This window comes from Podarcis vaucheri, assembly GCF_965113315.1.
Source record: "Podarcis vaucheri genome assembly, chromosome: 16".
In the NCBI taxonomy this organism is placed as follows: Eukaryota; Metazoa; Chordata; class Lepidosauria; order Squamata; family Lacertidae; genus Podarcis; species Podarcis vaucheri.
This window is the reverse complement of record NC_138754.1, coordinates 22,671,201-22,683,857: the sequence shown is the minus strand read 5'-3', so window position 1 is coordinate 22,683,857 and position 12,657 is coordinate 22,671,201. Positions and strand designations below refer to the sequence as shown.

The following is a 12,657-nucleotide window of genomic DNA, read 5'->3' as shown; positions in this document are numbered from 1 at the left end:
TGATGGATTAGATTTGCATACTGCGCTTCATCAAAAGATCTCAGGGTGGTTCGCAAGATAAAAATACAGGATAAAAGCACAAATGAATAAATAGTTATAATCTGTTTTAACTACATGCTGTGAGAAAAGGTTCTTTCTTTTATCTGCCCTTAATATCCCAACGTAGGGACGCGGGTGGCGCTGTGGGCTAAAGCCTCAACGCCTAGGGCTTGCCGATCGAAAGGTCGGCGGTTCGAATCCCCGCGGCGGGGTGCGCTCCCGCTGTTCGGTCCCAGCGCCTGCCCACCTAGCAGTTCGAAAGCACCCCCGGGTGCAAGTAGATAAATAGGTACCGCTTACCAGCGGGAAGGTAAACGGCGTTCCGTGTGCGGCTCTGGCTCGCCAGAGCAGCGATGTCACGCTGGCCACGTGACCCGGAAGTGTCCCCGGACAGCGCTGGCCCCCGGCCAATAAATGTGAGATGGGCGCACAAACCCCACAGTCTGTCAAGACTGGCCCGTTCGGGCAGGGGTACCTTTACCCTTTACCTTTAATATCCCAACATTCCTCTTCATGGGATGCCCACTGGTTCTAGTCTGAGGAGAGAAGGAGAGAAACTTTTCTCTGTCTAGTTCCTCCATAACATGTATCATTTAATAAACTTCTATCAGGTCAGCTTGTACTCACCATAGGTTATAGCATGATGGAGACCTTAGCCAGCATGGCTGGCTAGCAGAATACTACTGAGCATGAATAGCTCAGTTGGAGGATTATTATTATTATTATTATTATTAAATGAGTTCATTTAATAATACCTAGAGGTCTCAGGGCTGTTCACAGAAAATATCACAACATATATAATCAGAATAAAAACAACAACTCACTAACATCCCCCTCCCCAAAGAGCCACATTTTAAAAGGGTAAAATGTAAAGGGACCCCTGACAATTAGGTCCAGTCACGGATGACTCTGGGGTTGCAGCGCTCATCTCACTTTACTGGCCGAAGGAACCGGCGTACAGCTTCCGGGTCATGTGGCCAGCATGACTAAGCCGCTTCTGGTGAACCAGAGCAGCGCACAGAAACGCTGTTTACCTTCCCACCAGAGCGATACCTATTTATTTACTTGCACTGCGTGCTTTCAAACTGCTAGGTTGGCAGGAGCAGGGACCGAGCAACGGGAGGTCACCCTGTCGCGGGGATTCGAACTGCCGACCTTCTGATTGGCAAGTCCTAAGCTCTGTGGTTTAACCCACAGCGCCACCCTCGTCCCATAAAAGGGTGCAGGATGTCAAACAGATCAACCAAAGGCCTGGTTAAAAATGAACATTTTTGCCTGGTGCCTAAAAGGTTTATAATGAAGGTGCCAGGCAAACTTCCCTGGGGAGAGCATTCCACAGACGGGGAGCCACTGCAGAAAAGGCCCTGTTCTCATGTTGCCAGCCTCTGGATCTCTTGAGGAGAAGGCACATGAAGGAGGGCCTCAGAAGATAATCTTAGGCTACGGGGCAGTTCATATGGAAAGAGGTGGTCTAGGGTTTGGTGCTGATGACACCAAGGTTGCAGGTTCGATTCCCATGAGGGACAGCTGATATTCCTGCATTGCAGGGGGTCGTACTACTAGATGATACTCAGGATCTGTCCCAACTCTATGATTCTGTGATTATCCCCTGGTCTGTGTTACATACAGTGTCAGGTGTGGGGTGTTTGGCCTCCAGGCCAAAAGGTTCCCCACTCCTGATATGTGTAATGCAGCAGTCAGGAGAGAGACAAAACCACATTTGCTGGATGAGAGCTTAGGTAAAAACCTGCTCTACGCAGCAGACTTCCCTGGGAAATAATCCTTCTTGAAGCTGGGTTTGCAAGGAAGTAGTAGAGTGCAAGAAGGGATGTGGGTGACACTGTGGGTTAAACCACAGAGCCTAGGACTTGCCGATCAGAAGGTTGGCGGTTCGAATCCCCGTGACGGGGTGAGCTCCCATTGCTCAGTCCCTGCTCCTGCCAACCTAGCAATTTGAAAGTACGTCAAAGTGTAAGTAGATAAATAGGTACCGCTCTGGCGGGAAGGTAAACAGCGTTTCCGTGCACTGCTCGGGCTCGTCAGAAGCGGCTTAGTCATGCTGGCCACGTGACCCGGAAGCTGTACGCCGGCTCCCTCGGCCAATAAAGCGAGATGAGCGCCGCAACCCCAGAGTCGGTCACGACTGGACCTAATGGTCAGGGGTCCCTTTACCTTTACCTTTAGTAGAGTGCAAAGAGGCCCAGAGAGCCAAAGTTGGCTACAGTCATCTTTCAAGCATACACTCAGTTGCAGACGTGATTTTTCTGCCATGTTGACCCGGGGAACGGCCTTTGTTGCTTTAAAAGCCACATGCATAAAGCGCCCTTGCAAATTCGCATTATTTCATGCTAGATTTCATTGTGCTGCTTTGCCCCAAAGACTCAGATTGGAAAGGGAGAGAGGCAGTGATGGATACAGACCAATGCTTTCCATCTCTCTCTCTCTCTCTCTCTCTCTCTCTCTCTCTCTCTCTCTCTCTCTCTCCAAGTGTGTTTCCTCCAAAATAGCATTGGGGGGTGGGGGAAGCTGCCTGCTAGCTGACTCTGTAATAAAGAGAAAGGTTCTGGAATTAGCTGTGCGGCAGTAAATTTCCAGGATAATATAAAAAAACAACAATCCATCTACAAAAGCTTTTTCATCTTTGTTCAAAACTGCAGTCAACTAGCAGAATTTCTCAGGTGTCTGAGGATGAAGTTAATGGCAGGCACCCAAGGCATCAAAACGGGACGGTTCGTAAGCACCCACAACCACCCACTGTGTCTCATTTCGATCTCCCTGCCTCTCCCTGCAAACGCCATCTCCCCACTTCACCCCCCACATCACCTTCATTGCTCGCCTCTGGAATGAGCACCAGCAATGTGGTGTAGTGGTTAGAGTACAAGGGAGCAGTGCCTGGGAGAACCAAGGCTCAAATCACCCCCACCCCCACTCAGCCATGCTGAAGCTCCTTGGGCAACCTTGGGCCATAGTCACTGTCTCTCAGCCTAACCTACCTTGCAGGGTCGTCGTGAGGATAAAGTGGAGAGGGAATTAATTTATATTGGGGGATTACCGGTTTGTTTTGGTTCTTATTTTTTATTATGTATTTTGTGGTGTGTTTTTTTACTGTAATTCTATGTTGTGAACTGCCCTGAGACCTATGGGTATATAGGGTGGTATACAAATTTAATTAATAAAAATAATAATATAATACAGTACCTCGGGTTACATACACTTCAGGTTACATACGCTTCAGGTTACAGACTCCGCTAACCCAGAAATAGTACCTCGGATTAAGAACTTTGCTTCAGGATGAGAACAGAAATTGTGTTCCGGCGGCGCGGCAGCAGCAGGAGGCCCCATTAACTAAAGTGGTGCTTCAGGTTAAGAACGGACCTCCAGAACGAATTAAGTACTTAACCCAAGGTACCACTGTATTATTTTTTCTAGGCACATACCCCCCCCAATATAAACTCTTTTCCACGATATCCTTTTTAAAAAAGTGAATACTGAGGAGAAGGCTATCACTGGCTGCTAGTGACGGTTGGCTGCATCTTCCCTAGATTATCAGAGACAGGATACCTCTAAATGCTGGTTGCTAGGGACACACAAGCAGAAGAGGACTATTACTCTCATCACGGCCTGTCTACGAGCCATCTGATTGGCCGCTGTGGGATGCAGGACTAACTAGGTGGCCCTTTGCTCTGATCCTAGCAGGTCTCTTTTTTACATCCTTATTTATTAGAGAAAGCTCCTCATTATGAGCAGGTACATTCTTCTGAACATAAAGGCGGCTGTTCCCATTTGACTTATCCGTTTCCAACACTAACAGTTTGCAGACATGAAAAAGCACATCGATGCTTTGCTCTTAAGCAAGAGGCTTACAGAAGCTTCTGTTGGTTGTGAGATAAATCGCTCCTTGTTCGTTTGTTTCTTTGAAGCCTCTTTTGTGGGGGGGGGGGGAGACGGCAACCCCACCTGGCATGGAAGGGTGTCTGTGCCTTTATATAAAGGATTGGAAACTGCCAGCCCATAGGCCTAATCTGGCCCACCAAGCCTCTCCATTTGGCCCACGAGGCCATTTTAATTAAGTCATTCCCACCTGACACCCAGTCCAGAGAGGCCACCACCTTCCTTCTCCTTAGTGGCAGTACAGTGGTACCTCAGGTTACAGACGCTTCAGGTTACAGACTCCGCTAACCCAGAAATAGAAGAACTTTGCTTCAGGATGATAACTGAAACCGCGCTGCGGCTACCATCATTTACCACCATTTAGCTACCACCATTAGCTAAAGTGGTACCTCAGGTTAAGGACAGTTTCAGGTTAAGAACGGACCTCCAGAACAAATTAAGTTCTTAACCCGAGGTACCGCTCTATTGCCTTTGTGGAACTCAGCAAGGAGGGGGATGAGTGCAAAACTAGAATTGGTTGGCTCTGAGCCTTGTCTGTCATGGGCTCTGGCTGCGCCTCCTGTTGGTCTCTCTACGTTCTGCCCACCAGTCCAGATGGGCACAACCAACCGCTGGGTTATGGAGGTGGGTGTTCAAGACTAAGTCAGTGGTTCTCATGTAGTTAAGTACTATGAATTCCCTGTTTTTCAAAAGCCAAGCCATGGACCCCCTCTTTTGAAAATTTAGATGTCTCTATGCAGTGCTGTCTTTCTAGAAAAAGAAGTCCTGGAACTGACCATGAACGCCTCCCTTGTTCTCTTATAATGGCAATGGCCAGAATGGAGTTCTGGCTGAAAAAAAGCCCTGTCTCTATGGTAGCCTTTATGTGAATGGTGCCATGGGCCCCTTGGGTGGGTTATGTAGATCCCCAGGGTCCATGTATTGGTTTCTGTGTGTTGCCACTGTGCAGTGCTCTTGGAGTCACAAGACTCTGTTTACATTCCAGAGACATTCCAGGCTGCTGGAAGTCTCAAGGAAGACAGGCAATGGATGTGATATTACTGGTTTCCTGTTCCTTTGTTTTTCAGTTGCTCTCTGCTTTCACAGAGAGAGCATGTATATTTCTTTTCTGTCTGCGTAGTTAGGAATAAAACTCTTTAGCAATGTAGCTCATAAACTTCTCGTCCTTCCCTGTGCTGGATACTCTGCGTAATGGGGGAATGTGCTTGGAGCCTTATCAGAGGCTCAGGTCGTTAATCATGTCGGAGGCGATTCCGGAGGACTCGACCAGAAGAGTTGCTCGGTCGAACGCAAGTCTGACACCATGGACCACCAATTGGGAACCACCGGACTAAGTTTTTGCTGGCTTGAGTCGACACATCTCCTTTCTAACCTTTGACTTAAAGGTTTGCATACAAAGGTATTATTAATTATTATTGTTGTTGTTGTTATTATTACTACTACTACTATTATTACTATTATTATTACTACTATTACTATTTGATTAAACTGCCTCTTGCATGTACATTTTCTCATGAGAACCAAAAATGAAACAGTCAGTTCATTTAAGAATGTGAGAAGACCCCTGCTGGATCAGGCCCAGTGGCCAATCTAGTCCAGCATCCTGTTCTCCCAATGACCAACCAGATGCTGAGCACAAGAGCCCTCTCCCCTCCTGTGGCTTCTGACAACTGGTATTCAGAAGCATTACTGCACCTTTCTGTCTGTGGAGGGAGAGCATAGCCTTTGTGGCTAGTAGCCATTTGCGCTGACTTGGTTACTGAACCTTCTTTGGCCTTAACTGGGGCAAGCTTCCTTGCAACTGAACCTGAACTGGAACCAAGTCAAAACAATGTCAACTGTTTACCTCCACGCCAACCACCCTGTTCATCCTCTGCAAAATCCTATTGATTGATTGATTGCAAAAACAAACTTCAAATATCGACATATCACATAGAATAATCAATACAAAATAAGAAGACATAAAAAGAATAAAAACGACTTCCCTCCACCCGTATGTGACTTTTCCTTTTAAATTTTACTTCTCTCGTTGTGTTCTTATGCTATCTTATACCACCATTTCTGCTATGCCTGTCATTACTCTATCTCTTCTCCTTGCAATAGCTTAGACTTCATATCAATATTTCAATACTCATCCTCTGCAAATCCTGTGGCTCCTTTTCTTTCTCTTCTTCTTTTGCTTCCTCTCCTACTTTCAGTTACAAGATGTTTGGGGCAGAGTCCTGTATATCTTTAAAAATGCTTATAGAGTATACTGACTGTGACAATAAACAGCAACACCTCCCTTCATGTTTGAAAATAGGGATTCCCCTCCACTGTCAGGACCTCTGTAGTTCAACTCCAATCAACATTAGGGATTATGATACAAAAGGAATCAAGGTGACCCCTGGTCTCCTGCCAGGTGAGATTTGCTCTGGATTAATATAATCAGAATTTGTATTCAAAAAAGAAAAAGAATTAGATGTCACGAACAAGCCCAGGGATTCAGCATTCCTTTCCCTGCATTAACCTGACAGTAAAAGGTCTGGGATGAAAATGCCATCGGAGAATGAGACCTTGACCGCCTCTGCAGTCTTTGTTACAACAACAGATGCAGGCAGTCATTAGCTGGTCTCCTAAGAAGATCTTGTTATCTAGAGCTGCACTCTTCCCTCCCAGTCCTTTGCCAGTGAGCCGAGAGCTTCCCTGTATCATTGCCCCCCAAAGCAGCCCACAATCTGTCTCGCCAGAGCTTGGCAATGCTGCCCTCCAACAAGATGCCCAGGAACCCTGACCATCGTGACAGCATCATCCCTAGCACCCGCCTTAACTGCCCCACTCGGAAAGTCAGTTCAAGGCTGGATCAGTGTCGCCAAAGCTCTTCAAATGCCCCGGAGGCAGTCTGGGCATTTATCTCTGCTAATGCATGCATATGTTCAATTGCAAGGCATTTTTTAATAATGAGGGAGGTGAGGGTCACTTTCTCCAACACTTGTGCTCATGCTTGAGCTCGTTTACCAGTTGATAACCATATTCCCATCCGGAATGAGATTTATTAAAAAGATTTTCAAGCATTACAAATGGTTAAATGTAAACGATTTCAAGAGGCAGCACACAGGAATCCGGGAAGCTGCCTTATACTGAATCAGACCATCCAGCTCAATGCAGTCTACACTGACTGGCAGTGGCTCTGGGGGTGGGGTGGGGGGTTTGCAGATATAAGGCATTCCAAGTCCTACCAGGAGATGCCAGGGATTGAATCTGGAATCCCCAGCATGCAAGGTACTGTAGATACTCTATCACTGAGCCAATGTCCATTTGCAAATATCAGAAACTAAATTGGGATGGAGATATGCATTTTTAAAAAATAAAACAATGAAGAAATAGTTTAAAGCGGTTCTCAACCTGTGGGTCCCCAGATGTTGTTGGACTACAACTCCCATCATCCCTGAGCTCTGGGGTGATGGGAGTTGTAGTTCAACAACATCTGGGGACCCACAGGTTGAGAAAGGCTGGAAGGAAAAAGAGGAAATGCAAGAGGAACTAAGGCAGACTAGCAAGGGTGCAGCCTACCCTCTGGATGTTTTGGACTACAACTCCCATCAGTCTCTGCCAACGGTGATGTTGGGATCCAGTACATACAGTGGGCAGCAGGTACGTGAATGTTGGCATAATGAGTCACCCACCTGAAATAAAGACTTGCACGTGATTACTTTGGGCACAGATAATGAAAGGCAATCAAATGATCCAGGAGTCATCCGTAGGAGTCAAATCTCATTGGGCTTTCGTTTGGTGAGATATTTTTACCCAATACAGTATGAGAACGTTTTCTCAAACCATTATTTTAATAGACGGTACCTTCTCACTGCAGTAAGGAGGGAAATGATGTAAGTGGTGCTTTTGTAGGTTTTTTTAATGTTTCTAATGGCGTAACAAATGGGAAGTGTGGGAGACAAACTTGTGTACTCGGAGCGTACAGGGATTTGGGCTTTCAAACATTAGCACCTATTGCTTCAGAGAGCTTCATTCTAGCTGTTGATGTTTGCTTGTCATTATGGTTAATTGCTGCAATATACACACTTTGGGAGCCCAGCAGATGTAATACGTAAGATTAAAAACTACAGTGCAAAATATAAATTGTAAGAAATCGTGACCACAGTCAATGTAACCTTTCTCTTTGTTGTCTATTCAGGGCTGATAAAAGAACATACTTTTTCACACAGCACATAGTTAAACTCATTCCCACAAGAAGCAGTGATGGTGACCAGCAGGCTCTTTTTATGTTCTTATGAGGAATGAAACAAAGCCCCTGTTTCCAAATTGTCCCTCTCTAAAGATTTTGCAAGCACCACACCCCCTTCCTTCTCAACAAGAACAGAAATGCTGTAAGAATGTTATTCTTTATAGATAGTCAACGCCTGCATTCCCAGAGGTCACTATATTCTCTTGAATAAGCTATATCAGCCTGGTGCCTTCCAGACTTTTTGGGCTACAACCTCCATCAGCCCTAGGAAAATTTGATCCGAACCTTAAATTTGAAGCTGGGACAACCAGCCCTTTATCACCTCCAATATACACAGATGGTCAGCTTCTTGAAGGAAGCTATCAGTTATTGGTAAGAAGTTCATAGGTATGGAAGAGTTGCCCTCAGAAGTTATATGTGGGGAGGGGGTGGCTGAGGAACCAAAGTGCTTTATGAAAGACCCTCTAGAGAAGCAGATTGACAGTCTTCCGTCCCCTTTCCAGAAAGGAAATGAACAACCAACCCAAATGCAACCAACAGGAACTTAAGGAGCTGCCGTATAATGAATTGGACTGGTGGCTCTCTAGGGTTTTAGATGGGGAATCTTTCTCAGCCCTACCTGGAGATGCCATTGGGGATTGAACCTGGGACCTTCTGCATGCAAAACAGATGTTCAACCTACTGAGCTATGGTCCTTCACCATATTGAATCAGACAATTCATCCATCCAGCTCAATACTATATAAACTGACCGGGAGTGGCTCTCAAGGGTTTCAGAATGGAAGTCCTACCTGGAGATCCTGGGCATGGAACCAGGGAACTTCTGCATTCAGTGCAGATGCGCTTCCACTGAGTGATCAAGTTGCATCACAGGCTCAATAGCTAGCTGTTCCTAATGCCAGTGATAGTGGAGAATTATGTGCGCTGTTCCATATCAACATCTCTTCCCAGAATGTGAAAGCAATGGAAGCACCATCACTGAGAGATGCCTGGACAAATATTTGCACCCAAAATGCCATTTATGTGCTGGGGTGGACTTCTGCATGGGGATTTTGTTTGACCCTACAGTGCCACCAGCCCCTATAAGCCCCACTTGGCAAGAGTGCCAATTCTTGCGCTTATCCATGCAATAATCTGGGAGAAGCCACATAGATTGCTGTACTTGCCCTAAGCCTCTTGGAAGAGCTGCAGCTCAGTCCTATGGGTAATCCTCCTGAATTCTAGCAGAAATGTTGCGAAACGGCAGTGCAGGAAACTCCAGCGCCAACAAACTCCCCGGTGTGCAGCTCGGGGAGTTTTATTTGAAAAATGCTGCTGTCTTTCAGCCCCAAAGTCCATTTATTTATTTAGCAAAATGTATGCACAACTTTATTTATTCCCCAAGATTGCTATAACGCTTGATGGTAATAAAATAAAAGCCAGTGGTAATGTAGTGGTTAGAGCGTCAGAGTAGGACCTGGAGGGGACAAGGGTTCAAATTCCCACTTGGCCATGAAGCTCACTGGGTGACCTTGGGTCAGTGGCTGTCTCTCAGCCTAGCCCACCGCACAAGGTGGTTGTGGAGATTAAATGAGGACCATGCATGCTACCCTGAGATCCTTGGAGAGAGAAAACGAGGGATATAAATGCAATAAAGTAAATAATAAAACCTCAAAGGAGTTTACAAAAAGAACAAAGCTATAACATTTTCAGTTTTTTCATTAAAACATTTAAAAACAAATATTGAAATCATTTAGAAATATATATAATTGTAAATAAACCTCTGAACAGTTAAATAATATGTATGTGTGCCACATACAATTTCCTTCCTCATCACCTTCACCTTTGGACTTTACACCTTTTAAAGGTCAGAGCACCACAGATCAGTAAGCCCAACTTTATTTTTCAAACATCCAGTTGCTCATGCATCATGGCTTTTTACAAAAGGGACTAAAAGGTTAGACTCCTCTGCCATTCTTCCGCACTCCTGAATTTTTCTGTTTAGGTGGATGCAATTTTAATATCTTTTTTTTAGTCATTTCCAAACCAGGGCACACTTGCTGTGTTCTAGATGCATCAATTTCAGTCTCTTGCTCACCCTATCCTGAATGTTGGGTAGTGGAGGAAAGTAACTGTACATTTACAAAAAGTTGTGTTTTTTAAATGCCATTAAATCTGTTTCAGATTGACTGGAGAACAGGCACATCATCAAGGCTCAACCCCCAAACCTACCTTGCTTCTAAAACCCAACCATCACCACCTTCACAATCAATATATTTGATTTGCTCTTGCAGATGCTACTCTTTAGCTCCCCTGCTCCCACCAAAGCCCAGCTGGTCTAGAAGAAGTTTTCATGCCCACCTCCTCCATTCACAGAAATGCTCGGTGCACAAAACCAGGGAAGAGTCATTGTTTATTCCTGATGTACATTTTTCAGGATCTAACCCACCCCATCCTGAATTCTGCAGGATGGTAGGAAAGGATGCAGGTGCCGTAAAGTGACAGTATATTAAATATGGTGCTTTTTTTTAAAAAAAAGTCATTAAAACTCGAACATTCAGAGAGATTGGACATATTCTTCAAAGCTCAACCCCAAAACCTTTCTTGCTCCTTAATAAGCCAACCACCACCATCCAGGTATCTGATATGCTCCTGCAGGCTCTTAATTTCTACCGGTCCAGGAAAAGTTTCCACATCCACCTCCTCATTTACACACAGACTCCCACAAACCCCTGATCTACCCCAGTTAGGGAAGATCTCTTAGCCATTGATCAAACAGAAGGCGAGAGGGTCCCTGACTCCCTGCACCCACAGGGCTGAAGCAAAGGGTCCTCTTCCTCGATAATTTTTATTTACCATTTAATATGCAAAATCCCTGAGTAGCTTACATAAAACATAGTAAGATAACTGGGGGGCGGGGGAGCAAAACGCATATACTACATTGAAAACCCAAACCACAGAGAAATACATCAGTCAAGACAGAGAAGTCATCAATAAAACATGCGGTTAAACATTTATTTGTTTGTTTATATCCCGCCTTTCCCCCAAGACCAGGGCTCAAGGCGGCTTACACAATGCAGATAAAACAAAGGAGGCAGAAAAGCATATGCAAATTAATAGTTAAAAAGTATAACGGAATTAAAGCAAGATTAAAAACAACAGATCTACTAAAACGCAGAGAGTAAAAGCAGCAAAAGCACTATTTTCAAAGCTCTTTCCTTACAAAACGGCCAGTCTCCCCCGTGCCCCAGCATGTTGGAATAAAACAGAATAAACCGCGGAAGGAGAGGAAGGAGGCAGCCGGTCTAGCTTCAAATACAGAGCAATGCGAACAAGTTTCCTACCTGGCCAGGGGCTTGCGGGAGGTGATGCTGGCCACGATGACGCTGCCGGGTCTTGGCGTGGCCACGGCTTTGAAGGTCCCTCTCCAGAACTTCTCGAACAGCTGCTTTTCGCCCTGCTGGACGCTCGCCATGGCCCGACCGTCAAAGCGCCGCCGCGCTCGGAACTGTCCAGGGTTCTGAAATGTTACATTTCCGCCTCTTCAAGCCCGGGGGCTCTCTCACCTGGCCGGCGCCTGCCTAAGATGGTTTGCCCTGGCGGGGTAATAGCCTGGATCGACAATATTTTTTGGGGGAAATCACCAAGCCCTGTGTTTCCTGCGTAAGGGAAGCGCCTCCGTCTGCCTCCCGACCCGGCTGTGCGTGCGCGCTAAGCCCAGGCAGGCGGGCGTTTTGTCTTTGCTCCGATGTGACGCGCAGCTCGGGGGGCTGGTCAATTTTCAAGAGCTGCTGCTGCGCTCTCTCCTCCTCCGTCTGCCTGGAAAACATCAGACAAAAGACGGAGGGACTCCTCCAGCCCGAATCAGCATCACAAAGGGCGGCTGGTCCCCGGGTCCTCCGGGCGTGTGCCTGTCAATGGCCTGGGAGGGGAGAACGGGGGTGGGGAGGACAGGGCGAGGCGCTGACTCAGACGCGATTTAATTGAGAAGGGGAGGAAATGAGCAGAAACTCACGCTCGCCCCTCCAGCTGCTTGTATGCATCTCTTCCCCGCCCCCAGCAGAATCGGGGAGGGAGGGAAGGAACAAGCCTAATTAAATAACCTCACCCCCCCCCCTATTTTGGAGAGAGGCGGGGTAAGGACAGGCCCTCAAGTGCTCAGCGCAATGGCACTTCCTAAGGACTCACAGTCTGTCGCAGGCAAACACAAAGGCTTGAGCTTGCACTTTGTTCGTTTCACAAAATTTATTATGTCCCGCTCGACTGCGAAATAAAATAAAGCCTGAAAGCGGTTAACAAAAATAAAATAAAACAGTGAAATTATCAGTAAAAACAACTGTTTAAAACGTCAACTGGAAAAAAATGTATTCGAATGTATTCGAATAAGCTGTGATAAATTATATACTGTACATCTGATTGTCCCAAAAACGATGCTAATCAAGCCCTTTAACGAAAAATTAAATTGCCATATCTAACCTCCCCCCTCAAAAAAAAAAAAGTATGCTAAAAATGAATTGCAACTAAAAA

The 12,657-nt window shown here is 45.9% G+C and overlaps 1 protein-coding gene across 1 annotated transcript in view; it reads right to left on the bottom strand.

The window, feature by feature from the left end:
• The window catches only part of SRRM4 (serine/arginine repetitive matrix 4), a 123,047-nt gene extending 111,380 nt beyond the window's left edge, over positions 1–11,667 (bottom strand). The window contains exon 1 of the mRNA XM_082203349.1: positions 11,475–11,667. Within this exon, the coding sequence (XP_082059475.1) occupies positions 11,475–11,605 (131 nt within the window). The 5' untranslated portion in view covers positions 11,606–11,667. The remainder of the gene's footprint in view (positions 1–11,474) is intronic.
• Positions 11,668–12,657: the final 990 nt, after the last annotated feature.